Source organism: Aedes aegypti, chromosome 1, assembly GCF_002204515.2.
Source record: "Aedes aegypti strain LVP_AGWG chromosome 1, AaegL5.0 Primary Assembly, whole genome shotgun sequence".
NCBI lineage: Eukaryota > Metazoa > Arthropoda > Insecta > Diptera > Culicidae > Aedes > Aedes aegypti.
In genome coordinates, this window is record NC_035107.1 from 91,319,023 (window position 1) to 91,343,886 (window position 24,864).

Consider the following 24,864-nt stretch of genomic DNA (forward strand, 5'->3'; position numbering starts at 1 on the left):
TAATTGCGAAAAACCTTAAAAACTTGTTATGCAGTTTGAAAGCGCGCACAATTTCAATTTAGAACTTACTAGTCCAATTGAAAATCAAGTTGCTCAGTACTTCAAAAATACTCTCAATCAAGAGGACCTTTTCGAAAATACCTGAGAGACTGATTTGGAAGAAGTGAGAACTATTATTAAAAAATTCAAAAATATGAAAGCTCCAGGCGATGATGGAATTTTCTACATCCTCATCATGAAACTTCCAGAGAGTAGCATTTGGTTGATATATTTAACAAATGTTTTCAGTTGGCATATTTTCCAGACAAATGGAAAAATGCCCAGGTTGCACCAATTTTAAAATCGAACAAAAATCCTACAGAAGCTTCTAGCTATCGTCTAATCAGCTTGCTTTCCTCTATCACTAAACTTTTTGAAAAGTTCATTTTGAATAGAATGATGGTCCTCATCAACGAAAATGCTATTTTTGCCAATGAACAATTCGAATTCCGACTTCGACATTTGACCACTCATCAACTTTTACGTGTAACAAATTTGATTCGTTCCAGCACATCTGCTCTCACTCTTCTAGACATAGAAAAACCATTCGACAGTGTTTGGAATGAAAGCTTGATTGTAAAATCCAAACACTTTAATTTCACAACATGCATTGTTAAAATATCTATAGAATTGTCTTTTAAATTTACATACTCTAAGGCTAAATTTATTTTGCATTGAATCGATAGTTTTTGGCCATGTACAATCGAGGGTTAGCTAGGAAACCCTATTTTAGCATGATTGAACAACCCCCAAGTAGAACTCGAAGCCAATGACTAATTCATCCGCCAGAATGCACGAAACATTCATTCAGAATAATGACTAAAATGTAACGGAGCATTACGCCGCTCTTCTTCACCGAGCGTCATAAAACTTTCATTCTCGTTCTTGATTACGTTGGCAAAAGTTGAACGAAACGCAGTAGGCGCAGGAAGGTATTCAAAACGAAATACGCAAAGAGCGATAGGACTTGCAGCTGCCGTTTCGTTAGTCCGACTGTGGCCTCCTTTGATCTGACCTGTTTCGCCTCAACGAAACGCCGAACTGTAGGAAAGGAAGCACGCATGCAACAAGGGACAAAGCGTGGAAGAGGGTGCATTCCTTCGTTCAAGCGACTGCACATGCAGGGCCTGTGCGGAGCACAGAGAGGTTCATCTTCCCAATTTTGGAAGAATGAATGACCATCATTGCGCATTACGCAGCTTCTTCTTATCGCTTGCGAGCGAGTTCGAGTTTGAGTTCAGCATCATTCGTCCTTTGGCCCTTGACCGGAGCACAGTTGCTCGAGTATCTGCGGTTGATCTTAATCGGAAGAAGCTGTCCTTTATCAGAATCGATCCACTTGGAGGACGTGGTGAAAAAAATTTGAAACGGAGTCCCGCTGAGTTGATCGAAGAAGCACATCTTCGCTACTGAGAGGTGATTGACGATCCCCGAAGTGTTCAGCAAGGTGAGGAGAAGTCCCGTACCCATACAATTGAAGGCAGAAACTACTAATTAAAGAAATTCCCCACCACCGGGACCGCGACTCGACGAATCGATATCTAATATGGCGTATAGGTAACATACATCACTAACGATTTTCTCGCTTTTTGCCTCTATCGGTATAGGTATTGCCCCTACTTGCTTCAAACGCGCGAATAGAAATACGATAGACGCGCTTGATATCTAGGTATTTGTTGCCTGTCGGAATAGTAGGCGTACGAGCCGAAATCCGCCCCGAGCACCGATATGGATGAAACGAACAGGAACAGTGCGAAGCTAGCTATCGAAGCGGCCAGACTACAGTCTGCCGCAGCGGACAAAGACAAGCAGGACCACGACACCAAGGAGTCGTACAAGAAGCTCTCCGAGGCAGAACTCGAGCAACGGGTCAACGCACCAGCATCGACGGCACAGGTACCGGTCACAGCGAATACTGACGGGAACGGTAGGTTATCTCCTAGTTAAATGGGTTGCACTTCCAGTATCTAATTATATCGATCGAAAAAGGGTGTCAATATGGAGCCAACCATGAGTTGCGAAGTGAGAGAAAAAATCCAATATGGATGACGAAATCAAGTTCAAGTTCGACGTCATTCCAAGTGGGCGTTTGCGCTGGAAAGCCCGCACTCCAAATCAATCCAAGCTTGCGAAACCCGAAACATAACCAATGGTTGCTATGGGACTGATGCAAGAAAGTGCATTCTTTACCAGCCGAAAACGGCACTCATTTTTAATGTGGCCTGCTGCGAAGATATCGTTCTGTGCGTAGGGTCAGTGTTCCCTTAGTGGACAGTCCCCTATAGTCGCACTAGTGGCTTTTTACGGCCGTTTTGCTATGAATCTTTTCAAAATATTTTTTGACATGAAGGTCAGGAGCTATTTATCTAAGTACCATTAATACACAGCTTGATTTTGTTCAAAAAATGATCGAAATAATTAGTTTTGCTTAAAATTTGAGCTCCCTTGCGCCTATAGTTAACCTATTGTTCCTATAGTAGCACTACTGAGAGAAACTATTTTTTATTATACGAAATAATTAACAAATTAAGTACTTTTTTCACATCAAACGAAAGCTTTTGATCCACACTTTGAAGGAAAAATATAAAAGCTTTGTAAAAATACGGTTTTGATTAGTATTTTGCCAACGCCGTGATGCTAGTGCTACTATAGGAACAGAAATTAGAAATAGTGCTACTATAGGCACATGTGTTCCTATAGTGACACAAGCGATAATAAATGCAAACATATGAATTTTCGCAGTTTTCATATTTTTCCCACAAAACCAAGATAAAAAGCTTTCAGATGATGTAAAAATAATGACGCAAGCGTTATTTTTCGATTTTATATGAATATTTGTTCTTAGCTATGCGGCTATTGGTACATCGACCCTATATTGCTGACGTCCTCTTTATCTCCACACATATAAAAATAGAGCACATTTTTAAATGTGGCAATACGTTCAGAGCGCTGGGGGTCCGCATTTAGCGGTACTTTTTCGCGAACGGTAGATAGGTACATAACCTCGCGATTGCTGCGACGAATGATATTGGAAAATAGCTAGCGCTACAGGCTGTTACTCCATCATCGACGAAAGGCTTAGACTGGCCATGGGCGTAGCTACGGTTTCCATCTTGGCAACCTGAAAAGTAGCTTTACATATTTTACGCGAGAACCACCAGTTTGGACAAAGATTAATCGTTAATTTCATTAAAAATTTGGGATTAAAATTTGATTAATGTGTAATGTTTAATGAATTATTAATCATTATTCAATGATTCATACAAACAATGATTAAATTGCTTATTCAACGCCCCCTGCCCCCCGCCTATTGCTATGCCCATGGACATGGCTAATGTGTTTAAACGACGAGTTGTGGTTAAATTTGCTCGAAGGACGACGATGGCGTTCTCAGGCGGCCGATGTGCGTAGCTTTTTCGCGGACACACAATGACTCTGCTCCATGGTTGGCATTTGTTAAATATTGTTGTTTGTGATGTAGCTAGCTCTACGTGGTTAAGTATTTAGCTCTCTGACAAAGCGCTCGCTTATCAGTTACGTGATAGAAGCGTAGCTGATTACTTGCACAGTGATTGTGTGTATGTAACGTAGAAGAGCTAGAATGCAGACGAGCTAACCGTTGTAAATGATTGTAAATGAAGGCAAAAGTGCTTCCGTAAATACTGAATTCCAACGAATGCATGGACCAGAGGGGTTTCCCATGTTGGGTAAGCCTTAAGCCATATATTTGCATCGCGTTAAAGATAAAACGATGCGATGCGATACACAGAGGTTTGGGATTGTCCATTTCTTAAATTTAATGTTTCAGTGGATTGTGAACAGTTGAGTTAGTCATTTGTTTTCCGAGCCGATCGCAGCAGGCGCTTATTTGCTTAATGCTTTATAACAGTCGAATTGAAGCTCAGTGCTTCAATTGTAGATTCCAAAGGGTGCTCCTTGACGTACATGCAATGCAATTTTGGTTTCATTACAGTTGAATGGACCAATGTTTTGTTGAACTTGATCCTTTCAGCACCATTCTCTTTAAAATTATATTTATGAAACAGTCGTAGAACACCGTATTTAGGGTGACTTGTTGTATTTTCGGCAGCTTTGTTCTCTTCGTCTTGGGTGGTTTTCTAAAACATATTGGGCTCAAATTATGCACCAATACTTTTACCATATAAGTGCATCTTACTGCCCAATTTCAGAAGTTTTAGTCGATAAAAACCCCCCATGACGAAGAGAACAAATCGGCCGATAATACGTAAGTTCCCCCATCTAAAACTATAACTAGTTAGCTGAACGTAGTTTTCTCCATACGTTACCTCAATTTACTAATAAAAAGTATGTTGGCAATAAATTCATGAATACTCAACCGATTTCAAATCAGAGATAAGATAAAGATAAGTCGATTAGTTTCTAATAGTTCGATAATGTCATCCTTACCAATTGAAATTGTCAATATTAGCGCTCGCAGATATAAAGAAATTCGGTCTGCCATTTTGAAAAAAAAACATACGACAATTTCGTCTTTTATTAGACTATGAAAGTTTTTTTTAACATATCTTGAAAAAGATTGTTCGTCACACTGCCTTATGTTAAAATTGCACATCTCTTTACACGTTTATCTCCTTCATCATAAATCTTTCTCCCTGCCTGAAGCATATATCTACGCATCTGTACAGCTGCTACGAAAAACAAGTTACCAGTACTCTGGTTAACTCCGTTTCAGTCTACAGCTGTGTCGATTCCCGAGTGCAACGGAAATATCTCAAATTTGTACGGTAAGAGCAATACTGTATAAATATACACTGAAACATACACTTAGCTAAGAGATTGGGTGAAGAATTTACGTAAATTGAATTCTTACCCAAGGAATTCAGTTAATATACAATTTCTTGAAATTACATCAAATAGACTTGAAATGAGTTGGTGTGGCATAGTTTATGCGAAGCCGTGTCAGTTTTATTCTAATTTAACTTGGTTTTCTAGATGGTGGTGTTTTCGACTACTCAATTACTCCTCTGAATATAAGCCTTCGAATCTACCATCGTAACCAGTGATCTCTCGAAGGTTTCCAGGTTCTGTCAATTTTTGAGTCCAATGGGTGTTAAGAGTTATTCAAGAATTCCAATGCGAACAGGCATTCTACCACCCTAGCACAGAGAACAGACATGGAGGCTCAAACAAAATTCCATCTAAACCGTGTGTAAAGATTCGAATCAACCATCAGCGCCGCCAACGCAGACAGCCCGACATTAGGGCGGTTCAAAAATTAAAAATGCTTGAAAATCCAATCTCCCATATGCTCCTTACTATCTTTACCATAAAAATAGTGTTCTGTGAAATTTTCAGCTTTCTAGGTGGTGATTTAATGGTGGCCCAAAGACAATATAGGTTTGTATGGAAATTACTATGGAGAAATTTTGAGATATGTTCCAAACACGATAGATCTGTAATATTAATACAAACTTATTATCCCTTATTGAAAACTCGTTCTTCAAACCATAATGAAGAAATTTGCTGAAGAGAGAAATTCAATCCGAAGGATAGCAGAAGAGATATCCATGAGTTTGTTTGCTATTATTTAGCTTAATATGGGATTATAGCCCTGCAAACATGTACAAAAATCCCAAACAAAATTAGCTCAAAAGGGATTTGTTTCTTCAGCAACATCCTTCATTAAGGTTTGAAGAATGAGTTTTCAATATGGGATGATAAGTTTCTACTTACATTGCAGTACAAGAGTGTTTGGAACATTTCTCTAAATTTCTCCATAGTAATTTCCATATAAACCTATATTGTCCTTGGGCCACCATTAAATCACCACCTAGAAAGCTGAAAATTTCACAGAAAACTATTTTTATGGTAAGGATGGTAAGAAGCATATGGGAGATTGGATTTTCAAACATTTTTAAAAATTTGAATTGCCCTACCCGACATACAAACTCATTTCGACAACACGATGTCACTAGTGAACGTCAAAATGCATTAGCACACAAAGCAACGCTAGCGACAAGTGCCATTTTTTTGATATCGACACTAGCGCCAAAGTGTAAAAAGCGGCAAATTTGTAGCGTTCTCAATCTGACGACAGCGCTGCATAACAGGAGCATAACGACATACTTTGAAATCACCAGTACAATGCTTTACACACGCTGACGAGAAAAGATGAACGACTGTTCTCTGTGCCTATACTCATTAGAGTGGTTTAAAATATCGTTTTTGCTCTACACCGCTCATTCGATTCTAGATCGAATTGTGATTTGAAAACGGTCTTCGACAAAGTTGTAGCTGATGAATGTATCTCACAGTATCAACGTAGTTCTAACACAGAGAACAGACGTTCATCTTTTCTCGTCAGCGTGTGTAAAGCATTGTACTGGTCATTTCAAAGTATGTCGTTATGCTCCTGTTACGCGGCGCTGTCGTCAAATTGAGAACGCTACAAATTTGCCGCTTTTTACACTTTGGCGCTAGTGTCAATAGCAAAAATTGCCACTTGTCGCTAGCGTTGCTTTGTGTGCTAATGCATTTTGATGTTCACTAGTGACATCGTGTTGTCGAAACGAGTTTGTATGTCGGGCTGTCTGCGTTGGCGGCGCTGATGTTTGATTCGAACCTTTACACATGATTCAGATGAATTTTTGTTCGAGCCTCCATGTCTGTTCTCTGTGGTTCTAATCCCCAAGAGCACATGGGCAGACACTATGAGCGATTGAATGAATTGGTTGCTTTTATCATAGTAATTCCCATATAAACTTTGAAGGGCTTGTGCAGTCTCAATTTTCATCCAAATGAGCTCAACTTTTGGGAGGACATTCAAAATTTGATCAAGAATCGAATGAGCGGTGTGGAGCAAAAACGATTTTTTGAACCACTCTACCAAAAGGTTCTGTTTTAAACATACGCTTTTAGGTTATCCGTGAACTTCCTCGAATATGAGTCTTTAGAGCTACAAGCGTAATCAGTAATTTCACGAAATTTAATGGAGAAAGTTCAAACTCTACATGCATCTAACAAATAGAATCTATTGAGTTTAAATTGAAGCTTAGAGTTAATTGGTCATTTATCAAAAGTTTGTTTTTTTTTTGTCTGAAGTCATGTACGGTTGTTTTGGTCAAATTTGAATAAGCGTTGAACTGGAGTTTTTCATTTTATGTATTCCTTGAAACCCCTTGTGTATAAACCACATGTATTAATACCTGGGAGACAACTTGTTACGATTGTATATCAGAAGACCCACTCTTAATAGAGTTTTTGCATAAAGTGTTTTAAGATAGACTCAAAGGTGTTTTAATTAGACGCAAATATTGTTTTGAGTTTTTGTAAGTGTTAATCCGATTGATTAACCTCCGAGAGATCACTGGTCAAGCTTGTAGATCTGAAGGCCTATATTCATAGGACTTCATAGATGTTTCAAAGTGTAAATTTACTTTTAAAAGACTATTCGTTATGCTTACAAGCGTATTATTCGAAATTTGGTAGACCATTTTTTTAGTCTTGTTCATTTTCACCCGACAGAATTTTGGTTGTAGGTTTAGATCTGAAAGCCTGTTCTCAATAGATTTCTTGAATAACCCTAAACAGCCGTTGGGCTCAAATATGGGGAAGATAGATCAAATCAAACATGATTTGATATGAACCTTATTCATTACTGTTTGATAGATCATTGGCTCTGGTTGTAGATCTGAAGGCCTTTAACCCCTCGACTTGTAACATCACTTTTCAATTACGGAAAAAAATCGCAATAGCTTTTCTGGTTTTAGGTATTTTTGTACCATTTTTTTTACAAGCTTTCAAAAAACTCTTCTAGTTTCAGAATATGTGCCGATATTGATAATTGGTCATCTGGATCCGGAGACATTCAAAAATTCCTTAGGGAACCGACGCGTAACCTTAATTCACATAAATATCTCAGGCTACAGAATTTTTATCATATCCGGATGTTCACTCTTCGGAACAATGCATTGATAAGAATATGCAAGTGAGTATGTAAAGCCATCTTTCTGGTACCAGGCTGGCCAAATAAAGATCTTCAAAACTTCAAAAAACTTCATATCGTAAATTTCAGATTTCACTAAGAATATTGAACCGATTTGTAATATTTTTAGGATAACTCCTTATTACGTGGCATTGTATGGTACACATTCTATTTTTTTATGTATTGATGTATTACAATATGGTCGCCAAAGACATTTTGTATATGGAGAATGTCGGTACCCCAAGTAACATTGGAATATCTTTAAAACCAGATCACCAATGAATTGTATCGAAACTGATTCTTAAACTAGAAGAGTATTTTGAGAACTTGTGTAAAAATGGTGCAAAAATATCGAGTAATCGCGATTTTATTTTTTTTTTTTGCGGTGAAACAGAGTAGACCTGCGTGAGTTTGAACCTTGTTAGTTAATCTTCAATTACTGGATTACGCCTGTTGATCCAAAGTCCTATACTCATGGATAACCCTAGGCGGTAGTTAGATTCCAGACTTGACAAGTTTCCAAGGTTCTGGAAGAAGCTTGCTCAGTGTCTGGAAGAAAGTTGTTCAAGTTCTGATTATAGCTTTTCAATTTCTAGGAGAAGTCCAGCTTAGCTGTTACAGCTTACAGCTTCGAGGAAAAGTCTTGCTTTAAAAAGAAGTTTCTCTTACTTTCTTAACAGTTTCTGAAAAAAAAATTCATCAGCTATTGGAAAAATCGTTCATCAGCTCTTGGAAGAAGCTTTATCACTTCCTGGAAGAAGCTATGCCAGCTTCCGAAAGATGCAAAGCTTTCCCAGCTTCTGAAAAAAGTTAAACTTTCACGATAACAGTTTACCATAGGTTCGGCAAATTATTATCAAGCTATCGGCTGTTGGATCCTCTCAATCCGTTGACTCAATCTGGTGAATGTAATTTGAAATAGAGTTTCAGTGCTAGTAGTTTCAGACGAATATATGTTTTGTGCAGCCTAACAACAAGTGCCACATGTCTTTGCTTCATATTGTGCATTTAGACAAAAATTGTCGGGAGGTCGCTGGCAAACTGGCAACTTTGCTTACTTCCGATACTTTTTTTTGTTCAAATCATATGATTTCGCAACACTGCAGCTAGTAAATCAAAACAAAAACATCGTGCAGGATGACACACTAATAAAATCTTCCGTGGAACTTTTGCCATGGCTTTTCCAGGAACATGACAGGTTCACGGCGGTAAAGGTCCACCAGCCATTCCCTCCTTCCACCACTTAGTTTCTCAAACACCTGCTTTCACTGTTTTTCTTATAGATTCCGTTTTATCCGAAGGCCTGTTGGCGGCGCACTGTTATCGTACTTTACTTCCCTTTTCAGCTAGCCAAAACAAGTTCATTCTCATCATAACGTAACTGACCAAATCCAAATGTCAAAAAACTTCGGAAGTAAGTTCGGAAGTCGGAAGTCTGGACTTCCGAACTTCAATTTAGTGCTGGCGACACAATAGTATGCCTTTAAAACATACAACATCATTCGATTTTTCCAGTGGCATTTGGAATACTATTGTCCTTAAACTTATTATGGACTCCACCTGTGTCCATAACAGGAAAGTTTGTAAATAAGGGGTCATGCACAAATTACGTCATGCTCCGAGCCAAGCGTGACAAACCTTACAAAAATTTTGGAGGACTCATACAAAAAACGTGACAGGGGGGGGGGGGGGGGTGGTCTCAGAAAAGTTCAAATTTAGCGTGACATAACTTGTGTACCATCCCTATGACATTTCCCTGGGAGGGAGGCACAGATACTACAAACGAAATATAAAACAACATTTTCTTGAACTGCAAGATAACTCCAGCTTGCCAACAACAATCAAGGCAGGAAAGATCGAAGGCACACAAAGAAAGAAAACTAGCGATTTTCACAATCGCTAGTTTTCTTTCGTTGTGTACCTTTGATCTTTCCTGGCAAACATGAAAAAGGGCCACAGTTTTCTATGCACTAAATATTCATTTTCATTTGAATAAGTAAAACATTACGTTTTTCAATGCTTTATATTCAATCAGATTGAAAGGTGCTTGCGTGACATTACTTACATTATATGCATGAATTGATTTTCATTCGATTTTTGTCACTTTTGATAAAATGCGAAAATTTGTTTTAATCAGTTACGCTAGCTTTTTCCATGTTAGTCCAATGTTTGAGATCCGGGCTCACAGTGGCAGTTCGTGACAGCGGAATCTCGGCTCACTATGACGTACAGAAATTTTGTATCGGTTTCTCCCTCCCAGACGTTTCCTATTGTGGACCTTCCACAATCAATGGGAATGATAATCTGGTTCGCTGCCGACGTGCCTACTACGAACCCACCTGGAATTGCTAGTAATGGATCCTCTTGTGAGGTTTTATTGACAAAACTGTTCAAATATCTGTATGTATACACCTCAGACTAAATATTTTGCATGAAACTGCTGCCTAACAATGCAATTGAAGTTTCCACAGTGGATTTTTAAAGGAATAAAGTAGCTTTGACTGTTAATTCTATGTTTTTCTGTGGAAGTACATAATACACAAAGGGTCCATAACAGGCATCGACTCCCTAGGTTTTTTTTATTTCAATAGATAGGGTAAACTGCCAATTATTGCACGGTTAAGGAAGCAGCGTCAGTAATAAAGCTGTCAAATATCTCAGAATCCCTTGAACTTATAAATTTCGCTCAAAACTAGAAAATATATTCGGCAATCAGATTTTTCATCGATTGTTGTGATTTTTAATCGATTTGATTGACTTTTTTCCACATTTATAAACCCTTGCCAAAACCCAATTGTTGCACACTTCGAAACCATCCGCATCCTATTATAGCACACTTTGAGCCCAATAATTGCACACATCTTTAAATTTGCTTTTTGCGTAATGTTGACTCACCAGTGTAACACTGCGGAACACGTTTTTGTTTAAAGCACCAGAATACCGCTATTCACTCAATGAAGGGTTGCTAAATCCATTGCCGTTTTCAAAAATATCATAGCACATCTAGTTTTTAAGATATTGGCTGTTGAAAATGCAAAAACTGACTATTTTAGCCAACTTGCATGCAAGTTTGCCAGCTTGTTAGGCAATTTAATTGCTTTAATTGCCACAGAATTCAAACTTTATGTGTATAATAATACATAGCAACAAAGTTTATAATACTTTCGATGCGGACATGTTATTTTTCGATGGTTTAAAAAAGTATTGTATGTTACCATATAAGAGAAATGAAGAATTTTGTATGGAGACAGCAAGGATGTTGAAAAAATCGGTTTAATCTAAATTTAATCGTGTAATTTCAACCAAATTAAATCTCAAATGAAAGTTTAAGTTAAAATAGCTTGCATGGTGAATTACATCACAAAAAAGTTTGATGAATTATACTTTAAATTTTATGTAAACATCATTGAAACCAGTGTTTTATATTACACCCGATTCTGTTTTTGCACGGATTTTTTTTACACGGCCGTGCAAAAAAAGTTTCCATACAAAATTTTTTACCAAAACCTTATTTTTGCATGAAACGTCGAGAATTGGTGTTACTTTTTTTGCACGGTTTTTGAAATTTTGAACTGAAAACTTTTTTTGCACGGTACGCATCCCCCGTGCAAAAACAGAATCGGGTGTACTTTGGCGACCTGTAGCTAAAAATTGTGACGTGCTGGAACATTTCTGGAAATGGCTTCAGATTCAGCAATCCCATAATTGGGCACATAATTTGATCCTTGAGACACGCAAAAAAGTCATTTTTGTTACGCTGTGTAATTGAAGACGGCATGATGCAACATTCTAATCAATAAATTTGACGAATTACGATGAGTTTGCATGATAATTCGATGAAATAATGATTTTATCAAAGAAAAAGCCAGTAGGAGTGCAAAATTGCATTTTGTTCTGTCAGTTTTGTTTATGTTCTGTTACAATTGGCATTTCATACCCCGCGGCGTTTACTCCATTCGTCATCAAACGTCAACATCCCACCTCAAAATCGCAATAAATTAGTGCTGTTATTGAGCATTTTGCACCTTATTAGACTACTGTGCAGAAAATTTTTGCACAGTGAATATTTTCTCACCTCACACATACACCTGCATAACAGTTGACAGCTGCTAAGATACCAATGTTTTCCGTCTTTGTTTTGTTTTTTTATTGGGTTGATGATCGCTATAGTGGTAAGTGTTTCGTTTGCATTTCGATGTGTTTTAAGTGATTACTTACTCTCATATTTTGTTTTAGTCATCATCGTCAAGATTCGAAATGCAAAATGAACTTAGCCAGAAACGCCGCCGGGAGAATGCTAAGACATGGGGAACATACGCTTTTTTGAGCCTCTCCTAACATGGTGGTCAGACGCTCCAGATTGGAGATGCAAAGTCTTCCCCCATCCCTGTCAGCATACGACCAAAGTTCCCACCGGAGTTGACTACCAGATCTTCCCTAAGGTTGCTCGTAGCTCGGCCATAACCGCGCGGAGGTAAGGATACGAGCTGAAGGGCAGAAGACTAAGGACCACATGAAGGGGTCTATTTAATTCCTGCAAATACGCGAGGTACCAATGGTACGCCATGCCCAGTATTAACCAATATCAATACGAATCACATTGCGATTAAATATGAGCTTAATACATTTCCAAAAAAAACATGCTAAAGTGAAAATGTCCGCGAAAATAAACAAGTTTTGATAAAATCTATCTTATTACTTTGATCAGGTTTGAAACGTCATAGCTCTTTAAGCACACGCCTACTGGTTTTAGTGAGTGTGTAAATTGTATCTAGCCAATGAACAATTGCATTAGAATCTAAAAATTCGTGCAATGGTCAATAAATGTCAAAATTTTGGAAAAATTAAAATGCTTATAGCACATTGGCATGCAAAATATTACATCAGCAAATATTGGCAACCAATAGTAATTTGGAAAAGGTCACCGGGAAAACATTTTCCGATGACTTTTTCCACTAGGAGCGATGATATTAACAATATTCAAATGTCAAAGTCACGTGAAATTCATGATATTTAACAGCCCTACAACTGCTGGTGGTGCGCCCATTATTGAACGCTTTAATATTTACAAAGAAAACCCATGTTTTTCCAATAAGTTCTCCTCGCATTAGCCATAACATAGATCTCCATTTTCGTTGAAGAAACAATAAAATCCATTTTGATTTGACTTCGGTAGAAGCAAAATATTTAATTCATTAGGTACATAACGATTTGGGTGCCAATTGAATAGCGCAGCACACGATAGTTTAATTTCGCTTTGAGTGCATGATTTTGAGCTTTTACACGAGAAACAAACTGTTGATAACTGAAATGCAATTCATTGCCATCAGGATAGTATTCCCCGAATATTGGCAAGTGTGCAATAATAGAGTGGTGTGCAATAATTGGCAATCTACCCTAACAGCTTTTCAGTTTCCAAGTAGAAACCCAGCTTCTGGTGAAAGTTCTTACAGCTTACAGCTACGAGGAAAAACATTTCCAGCTTCTGAAAGAAACTTGTCCATGTACTGGTAAAAACTATTCAGTTTTTTAAAATAATTCCAGCTTCTGAAATCTTGCTTTGGGAAGAACTTTTTCCTTCTTTTTTATCAGCTTCTGGAAGGAACTTTCATCAGTATCTGGAGGAGGCTTTACACCAGGGGTTCGCAACCGGTGGTCCTCGGACCCCTAGGAGGCCGTGACGACTTCTCGGGGGGTTTCAAAACATTTGAAAAATGAAGAATCTTTTAACTGTATTATAATCGAGTTGCAGATTTTCGAAATTTCAAATATTTTCAAAATGAAACCCCTTTCTAAATCTACAAAAATTGAGACAATACCAATGAGATAATGTTAGCTATGATAAGCTTTAAGCACACTTCCTAATTCTTTACAGTTTGAGCATGAATTTCTGTTGAGTATCTGTAGCAGTTATCTTTTGAAGATTCCTACGACGATATTTATTGTGTATCTGGCAGTTTGCAGAGAGTTCCTTGTGAAATTTCTATAGAATTCATTACACGGTCGATAATTAGCTCCCATGAAGCTGATAAGCAAGTTTTTTGCAATATTTACAACAGCTTCCAGTGGCATTGCTTGCTGGATACCTAACAATATCTTTTAAAAGTTTCTGCCGATATCTTCACGGACTCTTTAAGTAAATCCTTGGGGATACCTTCAATTAACATCTGGGAATATATTTGACGAGTTGCTGGTGGAATTTTCTATCGAGATGTCCCCAAGTGGGGAGACACATTTTTGTTGCTTTTGATTTTCTTTTGTAAGGAGTTTTCTGGAAGCCATTGGACTTATGGTTTGCAACAATATGTCCTGCATATAAGTGCTTCTTACAATCGAGTTCAACACAACTTGATCCAGAAATGTCTAGTCAGATTGAATCATGGAGGTTCCGATGATATTCTTGACCTCACCCTGCATGGATGCATTTTGCAGAGCTGGTAGTAGTCAGCCAGTTAACTTATAGTGACTTTAGTAACTAAAAATATCAGAATAGTGTCTTCATGATATATATATATATAAGATCGACTTGAAAGTTCAGGAACGAAACTATGGTTCTTATAATCAAGAATATTTACAAGCCTACACTTAATGCATTTCTTGGAAAAATTAGGAAAAGTTCAGAAGTAAATTTATGATGGTAAATCAGGAAGATTTTTTTAGCGAAATCCTTACAAAAATTGTAGATGAACTGGATGTTTTTGTGGAATTCCTGAAATAATCGACAATTCTGAAGTACAAGAGGAAAAAAAAATCCAGAAAGAATTTATGTAAAAGTCAACCCTTTTTTCAAAAGTTATTTTAGGAGCTTTATCTATTTTTGATGAACTTAGCTTACCTTAGCTTAGACTGACTACACATATCAATGGTTGCTATTCCGTGATTGACCGAAGTCAGTGAAAATGCACAAAGAATCGACTAGAAGTTCGGCTGAGATTGGCCATAATCTTTTTCAGTGTGCATAATTCAGTGCCTCTATTTATACATGGTCAATAACGGCGCCGGCCACGTCCTTGCAGTCAGGTGAGGGGAGGAATGTTAGTGTGTAACCTTTGCTATTTGGAAACCGTGTTTTCCTCTGCATCTCCACAAAGGATACTGGGAGGGATGTTTGTTAATGGGGAGGATCGTTGGGTCACAGGATTCACTTTGATAAGCGATTAGACCATGATAAATAATTATTTGTGAGATATAAACATGCTTATATGTAAATATAATATTTTCATTTGATATGAACAATTTCTATTTTCTCAAGTGCCGACACTTGAGGTGACGAACCATTCAAACTTTGTTGAACAAATACCTAAATGTAACATTCCCAACACTTTTATGCCGTCACAGTGGCGAACCATCCAAAGTTTGTTAAATAAAGTCCCAAGTAACAACTCCGATTCTATTTAGATTTGTTCAATTTTTATCGGGGTTTTATGATAGCGCGATCAATATTTGCAGTTTTATAGCATCATTTCATAAGTTGAAGTAATCTCCTCAAGTTCATTATCTTTAAATCATTTACACAAACACTTGAAGTGAACTCTATAAAACCATTGATTTTATAAGAATATTTGATCTAGAAGTGAGTTTTATAAGGCTCTCCAAAAATCCTTCAATAAAGCACATTGAATTGTATTGTGGACTATTTATGCTGGTCACAGTAAAACTCAATATATTTTCTAAACTAATTCTTGAATCACCCTTGACACTTATTGTTCTTCAACAAAAATCATAATCCCTTCTTAAATACTGAATAACAAGTTGTAGCTCTAATTTATGATCATGTTTTTGACAATATTTCCATATTTCAACATTGTTTAGTTTGTTTTAATTAAATTTAATGTAATGTTAACTGTAAAAAGTAATACAAACGGCCAAAAAACTGATGTATGAGGAAGGTGAAAAAATGATACCTTATATTGCCAGCATACTGTCACCAACTCAAAATATAAAACAGCACCATCGTGTTCATTAATTAGAAATAATTTATCGGTACTTACTTGAAACATCTGTCGCTTTATTACATTCAATATTCGTTAAAGTTCCGAAATGATTTCAATCGCTATTCCAAAAGACATCTGATTGAAAAAAAAACACTTTCCAAACGATTGGTGATGTAAATAAACAAATGTCAAACTATTACTCCTGTATGAATCCTCTGAGTTTTATATAAGATTGGATCAAGATCAACCGTTCTCCACCGAAGTGTTCATGAATCTAAAAAACCTTCTATAAACTGCATTGGATTTGTACAAGATGTAGTGTATTTGATAGTGTCTTATGCTGCACTTATTCGAAAACATCAATGAAATATGGCGTATACATGATTGAGTTGGAGGCCATGTTGGAAAAATGCAGAAATGTATGTTTCAAAATGAAAAATCCTGTATTATATTTTTTGAACTTATGAGCTGTTTTGCAACATGAGCGTGGCGCATTTTATTTTTCGATAGTATCATGCAGGATAATAACGATATACCGAGAATGGCAGCTTAAATTTGTGTAGAGCATTTGATTTTCTAGCAATGAATTAATTTGCGTGAAGATAATAATTACGTTTCAATGGATTTATTTATTTTTTGTTGAAGTCATATTCATCCCCCATCTCAATAAAATACAAATTCAACGCACAAAAATGATTTTGATTTGTTATTACCTACATGTATTTTTAAAACAGATTATCATAAGATCAATACACTTAGAGGTATTCTCATCATAGTTTTATGGTTCTCTCATAATCGATGATAAGTTTTCGGTCACAAGAGTATCAACATTTAAGAGAATCTCAAGAAATAGTCTTGAAAACCTACTGAAGCGTGGGCCAGATCGGCATTATGAGATTTTCATGATGTTTTTATTCTGGTTTTGCAGAATGAATCGATTTATTCTTGAGTTTTATAATTTGTTCTTGTAAAAATTCTGAAGAGAATCATTAAACTAATGTTGTTACTTGGGGTGAACCTTTCGCAAGTCTACACTTGTAATGTCGAACCATTCAAATTTTTTTTTTTCAATTACAAAAATAAAGGTAAAAAGAAAGGGGTGTTTTGAAAATAAATAATTCATGAATCAGAGTTCACGTCGACACTCACAATGACGAGCCATTCATAGTTTGTCGAAAGATTAAATTCACGTCCCACCGTTGTAACGAATGAATGTGCAGTTATACATATTTTATAGATTAGTAATAGTAGCATGAAACGAGCTCACCAATTGATCCGCCATCCTTGGCTGAGCAGCAACAATTCACTTTCAGATTCACTCGTTTGCTCGGCTAAAGATCAAACACTACTAACAGACCGCGCACTTTTTCACTTCTAACAATCGACGCGCGACATGTTCGATCCTGCCCTCATCGCCCGGCCCCGCAGGAGCAAGCGTCAAGGGCGAAAGAACAAACACTACTCGCTTTATCTATTTTTGATGAACTCGAGAAAAACTGAATCAGGTGCCATAGTTATTAGGGAATAATTTTATACATTTTATAACACAGTATTTAAAGTATCCAACACATTCGTATCACTAAAGATCCTGAAATTTCATTTGAATAAACTCAGCAAGTCTATCATGAATTAGGCCGACATTTCAAATTTCAAAATTTAACAAGAACTTTTATCACAAAATCCAATACATGAATTTCATACATTCTGTTTGAAATGTTTGGCCAATATTCAACTGAATTCTTTCAGAAATTTTGCAAAGAGTCCCTTCTTTTCTAAACACTTTGATATCGTGATTGAAAAAAAATGTTAGGATATGATAAAAAACAGTAAACTTTACTGTCCTGCTAGTCAAGTTTAATAAGCTAATCCAGATTATCGTTGATTTATCATCCGATCGCGAAAATAGTGACTTTAGTAACATTTTTTTCTGTAAAACTGACTTTAGTGACTTTTTGTTACAAAAAGTGACTATTTAGTGACCAGGTCGAAAATAGTGACCAAGTCACTAACATCTGATTCGCTACCTGTCCTGATTTGGTCAAGATCCTTTATGGAAGCTCTTCATCAGACTCTTGGAATTATGAGATGTAAGACAGTTTTCCATAAACGTCGATTTCATTTGAAGGGTCCGATTTCCAATTGAAGAGGGTCGCGAGATGTGTTTAGAACTTCAGCTTCGAAAAGGTTGGGAACCACTGCTTTACACCTTCTAAAAAACCTTTTTATCAGCTTCTGGACGAAGCTTTATCGACTTCTGAAAGAAGTTTTATCAACTTCTGAAAGAAGATTTTCCAGCTTCTGAAAGATGCAAATCTCTCCCAACTTGAAAAAAAGTTGAAAATTTAAACCTCTGTAAGAAGCAAAGCTTTCCCAGTTTCTGGAAGAAGTTATATTTGCTTCTGCTAGAAAATCTCCCAACTTCTGCAAGCTTTACCGAGTACACGGTAACCGTTTTACTTCGATTCGGCGAATAATTACGCAGTGGAACAAAAATTACATTTTTGCGTGTCTCAAGGATCAAACGGATCAAATCTTTAGTATATTTACTTAATATTATATTATAATGAATATTAATCATAGAAATCATAGTTTTAAAAAGTTACACATGAACAAAACTTTGCAAATTGCAAATATTTTAATTTTCATAAACTCATGAATATAGAAAAGAGAAGCACCATATATTAAAAATGTTTCTTCCAAAAATATTGGTTCGAACTTCTAAAGACGAAGGCCATTCCGATTAACGTTATCTCACTGACCAACGTTACCCCGTTTTACGGTACCAATTATTCTATCAAATATCGTGGAGACAGAAGTTCTGTGTACCTCAGCAAAACCTACACACGAGCCACAGATATCACTTTCACTTTCCATGTGCAGACACACCGCAATAAGGTTTGGAATCTCACCTATTCCACTCACTTACAGTGACCCAACAGTAATGGATCAACTAACTTTCGAGAAAAGAAAAGAAAAGAATGTGATAAAAAATCATGTGAACGATAAACAAGTCCGAGTTACTAACCCAACACTGATGATTAGATTTGTTTTTATAAATATTTCTTGAATTTCACGATTATTCTAATTCTATTTTAATTCTATTCTAAGCGCTTGCACAGCCAATATGAAAAGCATCCTGCAAATGCCGGAAATTATTCCAGTATTTTCTTGTCGATATTAATATTTGCAGCATATCGTCAATATGTTACAAATATTGAAATGGCCAGGCCCACTGTGCAGACTTGGGTTTGAAGATAATCAAGAAAATTACGGCGATCAGATTATTCACGTATGAATAACGTGATAGACGAAAGTTTTTCAATTTTATGAGAGAAGAAACGGGGACAACCGTACCAACCGTGTCTTTTAAGGGGAGGTGAGGGAAATCGTTGGAAGTGGCTTTGCTAAGAATGTTAATGCACACTCCTTTTTTGCTTCTTTCCAGGGATGGGACACAGGTATTTCCTCCTCATGTCCTGGCTGAAAAAGCCTTAGCTATAGCGCCATTGCTCGCTCTCTGAAACGAAAAGAAATTGATACCGTACCCGTTACACAGCAATTATTTATCCCCTTAAACGCATCAATATGCTTGAAGTTTCTACATAGCTAGTTAAATTAAATTATAATCTATCTATTTCGGAAGGATCTCACCCATTTCATGAATGCTTGCAAATTCCTAATAGGGTAACGACTGTTTATTTCGTTCATAACCACTAACAGTTGGCGCCAGCGGCAAAAATTGCAGACAACAACCTTTCGAACATTCAGTTTCTCTTACCGGTCGCCGAGCGGCGACACTGATGTTTGTATTCCTCTCACTGATCGCGCTACGCTGGATTCTCAAATTTCTCAAACTTTCAACACAAGCGCATGGAAGAATGGTAGTCGGAGAGCTGTCAAAACGTATGGAAAATAATGAAAATCGTAAATTGCTCGCAATTAGGAAACTGAATCAAAAAAGTAGTGATTAGAAATCAAGTGTAAAGTGAATACATAACTTGTTGTGTTTAGTTCATCTTCCGTGGTGCTTTCTTTGCTTCAGGATTTCGTTTTTACTACCATTGAAAAATAGCCATCTATTGCCTTTTCAGTTTTGAATATCGCCCTATTCCTGTGAGGTTCTTCTGCTCCCGTTGATTTCTGATTATCACACTTTGAAAAATATCCAACACTAGATCCAGCATAACTGGTTTTCTTCTTTATCGTTTTTTTTTTCTATGCACACGTTGCGCTTATATACATAACTATTCAACAGATCCCGTCAATTCTTTCAAATAACACTTATTTTCTTCACATCTCTTCACGAACAAAACGCACAACTTAGTATTCTTTGTTTTGAATACACTCAATTTTGGCACTTAGACTTACGCCAATTTCGCGGAACTGCACGGATGAACCACAGGAAACACTTCATTGCTTTTTTCAGTATCTTCCGGGTGGCATAGCACCACCATCCGTTTGACGATTTCGCCGGCCGAATTATTCACGCGAATTCGATATAAACGTGACAGCAAACGAGAAAAAGCAGCCATCCGCACGCATGGCCTGCTGCGATCGTTCTTTCTTGAATTTCACGATTATTTACGAAAAAGTATCAATTCCGATAAGAATTTGTTCCTTTTACAGATATGGATCAGTGAGACGATGATTCTTATATTAATGAATCAGAACGCTACAAAAGCATTTTATTCGTGAAGTTATTGAACAGTGTAAGTGAAGTAACAGCATACATTTTGGCGTTTCTTCTGAAATCGCCTTATCTTTGATTCAGAACTGTGGTAAAGTTATCACTGCCCAACAATTGTTAATCAACGTTCCTGGGATTGTGATTGACATTTGATTTCCTACGATAGGAAAAAATGTGCTTAATCCTATTATAAAGTATTGCGATGCTGTATGGATTTATAATTCATGTAGGTGAGATATGCTTTGCGTAATTGCAACTCTTTTTGATGAGATATTCGCCGTTCAATCCCACACTGACCCATATCGTTCGGTTATCCATATTTGTGAGGCGATTGTACCATCGCGCCAACAGTAGCTGACCTTCACATTCGCATCAGCGCAATTTCCATGCATGCCTTCTGGTTGTGACATAATTCGATCCACATTACTGCCAGACGCTTTCGTTGCGGAGATTGACGACTCGTGTGAATAAACATAATGCCCATAAAGCGTTGATTGAACCTCATCTCAGCGTCTTCTTCAGTATAATTCATTTCTGTATACTATAAATACCTAAACAAATATAAATATGTGCATCCGCTGCTGTTCTTCTTTGTTGCCGAGTCGGGATTTCAAAACCAGACAGCGGCGGAGCGCTGTCGTCATGTTCTTTTGTCGAGCCCCGTTGATGATCTTGATTGACCAGTCTCGTTCTTTGCTATCGCTGCTCGACCGGTCTTACACCACTACTCACTTGAATCGCGTGCGCGCCCTTCCTTCTCATCGACGCCGACGGTGCATCGGATCGGTGCGCGCTGCGGCTTCCACATTCCATATTGAACTCTTGAAGCGTGAACAAGCAACGCAAGAGGCTTGACTTGCTCTCTTGCGAAGAAGTGATATCCTACTAATAGGTTTACTAACTGTTGTGCATCTCCAAACCGTCTCCGACATTTGTTAGGTTCCGCAATGGTGCGCGAAAACGGCAACTGCAAAGATGGCGAAGACGAGCGCATGCTCAACGGGGGCGGCGGCGATGCCGAAAAGGAGAAACTGACCCAGAAGGAAGTCGAGGTGAAATTCGTTCCGGAGAAGAATGGCGACGCCCGGATCGACATGGAGGTGGAGAGCGAGGTAAAGTCACGATCCATTAGCACCCTACAAAGGTGCTAATCGAAATTTGTCATTGCCGAGCTACTTAAACGAACTGGGCAGGGGTTTGGTGTGATTGATCAAACCTTCGCTACGGATCGTTGAGTAGCTGGCGAGGACCACTGACTGGGAGTTAACAAGGGTACTTATTTCATTCCATTGTAGCAAACCTTCTCCGGCATGACCAAGGAAGAGCTGATGAAGTTTGCCAACGATCCCTTCTGGGTGCGGCTCCGCTGGTTCCTGTTCGTGGTATTCTGGGCCCTGTGGGTGGGCATGCTGCTCGGTGCGGTCTACATCATCATGGATGCCCCGAAGTGTGCAGCTCCGGTACCGCTGACCTGGTACCAGGAGGGACCGCTCGTAACCGTTGACGAACGCAACTACAAGGACCACGTCGATACGCTGCAAAAGTTCGGTGCCAAGGGTGTCATCTACGAGCTGCCGGCAGACGAGACCTACCTCGTCAATACGCCCGCCATCGAGGACAAGATTAAGGCGCTGGTCGGAACGTTCAAGTAAGTACATCCGGAAGCGGTAGATTAAAGCTCATCAAGTATCCAAGTGCGCAGAAATTGAATCCAATTGAAGTCAATTGAGACTGGGCTTTCTTCCAACGTCGTCGCACAACGAGAAATCCCACAGCTTGTGTGGTTTCTCCATCTGACGAGTGTGAAACTGGTTTTGCAACCGCAAATAGCGGAGAGGGGACCTTGAGTTGTTTGCGCGCCAATCGGATGTTAATTGATGCAATGACTTGGAGCAACCTTATTTGTGCAAGGTTTTGTTCACTGTACTTCCACTTGTTTGGGAAGCCAATCACAGGAAAAGATGACGCAACTTTTGCGAAAAATTGCCCCATTCGGTGGCCAAAGATATGTTCTTCTTCTCCAGTTATCATAAATCTAAGTTAATCGAGGAATTTGTTTCAATTGGCGAATGTAAAGTTTGAAAGATGCGCGCACTGATGAGAAAATTGAAGCTCCTTATTCGCAGAAAATGGTTTCGGACACGTGTTTGAACGTCTTATTAGCGCTTTGTACATGGTGGATTTGGGCGGAACCCCCTGCTTCCTCTCCTCCGGTAGTTGTTTCGTCTCCCAGATTCTGACAATCAGCCGAAGCAGATAAGCGGACAACCTATTCGGGCCAAACTTGAAGAATTCAGCTCCAACACCAGCCTTGCTAGCGTTCTTGTCATTCTTGCCCTGTTCAAAGGCGCATCCCTAACTTCCCTCGATGTGGGAGCTGAATGGTTTCCATTGTCCGCTATCCTGACCGTCTGTGTCTGTGTCTTCTGCGCCATTCAGGAGCTCGTCGTAGTGCTGCTTCCACCTTCGATCACCTCGCGTCCGTCCGACAGGATGCTCCCGTTCTCATCCCAGTACATTTCGGCACGGCTTCGCGGGATCCATTGAACTTCTGGTAGAGCTTCCACGTTTCTTGAGGTCAACCTAGCGGTTCCATCTTCTCGCACTCTGCTTCCTCTAGGCGGCCTTTTTTTCTCCCGAAGGAGGCGGGTCTGCGGTTGCCGTTTCCGTCTATAACGTTCCACATTCTGCAGAGTCCCCTGCTACAACATGACCACTGTTGCAGTATTCTTCTCTTCCAGTAATCTGATTGCATTCCTCGTCGAACCAATCGTCCGTAATTGACCTTTAATCCTCAATTTGCACATTCCTTCGTTGATTGGTCGCCACTCGATTACGTGTCTCTCGCCCATCGCTGTAAAAGCTTGTGTCGCGTCGTGCCTCATTAAACTTAAGCCACTTTTCGATCATCGTTGATCTCGGCTTGTATATTCTTATGTCAATATGTTCCTATGAATTGCCTCACCTCGCCGAAGTCCTCGAACTGCTCCGCAGTTTGCGCTAGACTTCTTGGAGAGGTGAACTGACAATCATAACGTCATCGACGTACATCATACGGATCCGAGCGTGTAAAAACACTGGTCATTGCCCCGCTACGTACGAAATCCAACTACTTGTTGATCACGTCTGGTTGAGTTACAAAGTTCTCATCTGATACCGCTCAGACGCGGATTTGACTTCCATCTAGTGGATGTGCATACCGTACTGTTCGAAAAGCGATCTCCACTACAGGATGTGTGATGTTCCTGTTCTCCAACACTCCACCTCATCACACAACCTCCGAACATTTGCCGCCGAGCTCCTCCTATCCTCTAAGCTCTACTTGACACCGTGCTCCTCCTAGCTGCTGAACTCTTCATAGCCTCGAGCTTCTCCTGATCATGCCGTCCTCCAGCTCTGTCGTCCTCCGATCAATCGGTACCCGCCGCCAACCTTGATAGCAGTTTGGCCTCCAACTCTTGGAGTCCGCTTTAGCCACCTCATCTCCAGAATCCCCCTCCCGTCGAAACTGTTGACTAGCGTTTCAACAGTTTCGACGCTAAGACCACGCAGATCCTAGCGAGGCTAGCCAGTCCACAACTGATTGAAAATCATATAGAAAGACAATTCAGAAGTTGTACTCTTCAAGTTGGCAGCTACAGACTGATACCTCAATCAGCAGTTGCAACTCTCTTTATTCAAACCAGGCCTAAGGTTCTGTATCGTCTTCCAGGTCCTGTCTCTTTGAAATGGCCAGACGTCCCTGGGTTCATAACCTATTGAAATAACTAACTTCACAAACAAACAGGCTATCTGTTTTAATCGCAGATCACATCTCCTTTAGTCAATGTCTGGGTATACATATTTACAATCTAATTCGCTCAAAGCGCTAGCTCTACAATTCTTACCCAAAGACATCTCTACTGTTCTCCACTGCACCGAGCTCCTAGTAGCTGCTGAACTTTTCCATGCCTCGATTTTCTCCTGGTCACCTGCACCATCTCCCTCTTGGTCAACTATACGATCCTTAATGCTCCTCCTGACTTTCGAATTCCTCCAGCTCTTCGACTCTCCAGCGTTCGACTCTCTACCCCCTAGTTGAGGTTCTGCCTCCTTGTTCAGGTGCTTCGTTGTGGTCCATCATCGAAATCGCCTCAAGCGTTCCTGGGCCTATAACCTGTTTAAATAACTAACTACACAAACAACCAGGCTATCCGTTCCAACCGCAGACTACTGACTGATATCACTACCATGTCAGC

The 24,864-nt window shown here is 38.9% G+C and overlaps 1 protein-coding gene across 2 annotated transcripts in view; it reads left to right on the forward strand.

Annotated features, from left to right (window-relative positions):
* Positions 1–1,285: 1,285 nt before the first annotated feature.
* The window catches only part of LOC5574966 (neutral and basic amino acid transport protein rBAT), a 29,840-nt gene continuing 6,261 nt past the window's right edge, over positions 1,286–24,864 (forward strand). The window contains exons 1-4 of one of the 2 annotated variants that reach the window (XM_021842267.1): positions 1,286–1,486; positions 1,647–1,966; positions 21,566–21,738; positions 21,922–22,274. In XM_021842267.1, the coding sequence (XP_021697959.1) occupies positions 1,768–1,966; positions 21,566–21,738; positions 21,922–22,274 (725 nt within the window). In that variant the 5' untranslated portion in view covers positions 1,286–1,486; positions 1,647–1,767. The remainder of the gene's footprint in view (positions 1,487–1,646; positions 1,967–21,565; positions 21,739–21,921; positions 22,275–24,864) is intronic. The other variant, XM_001655387.2, reaches the window with a different exon arrangement.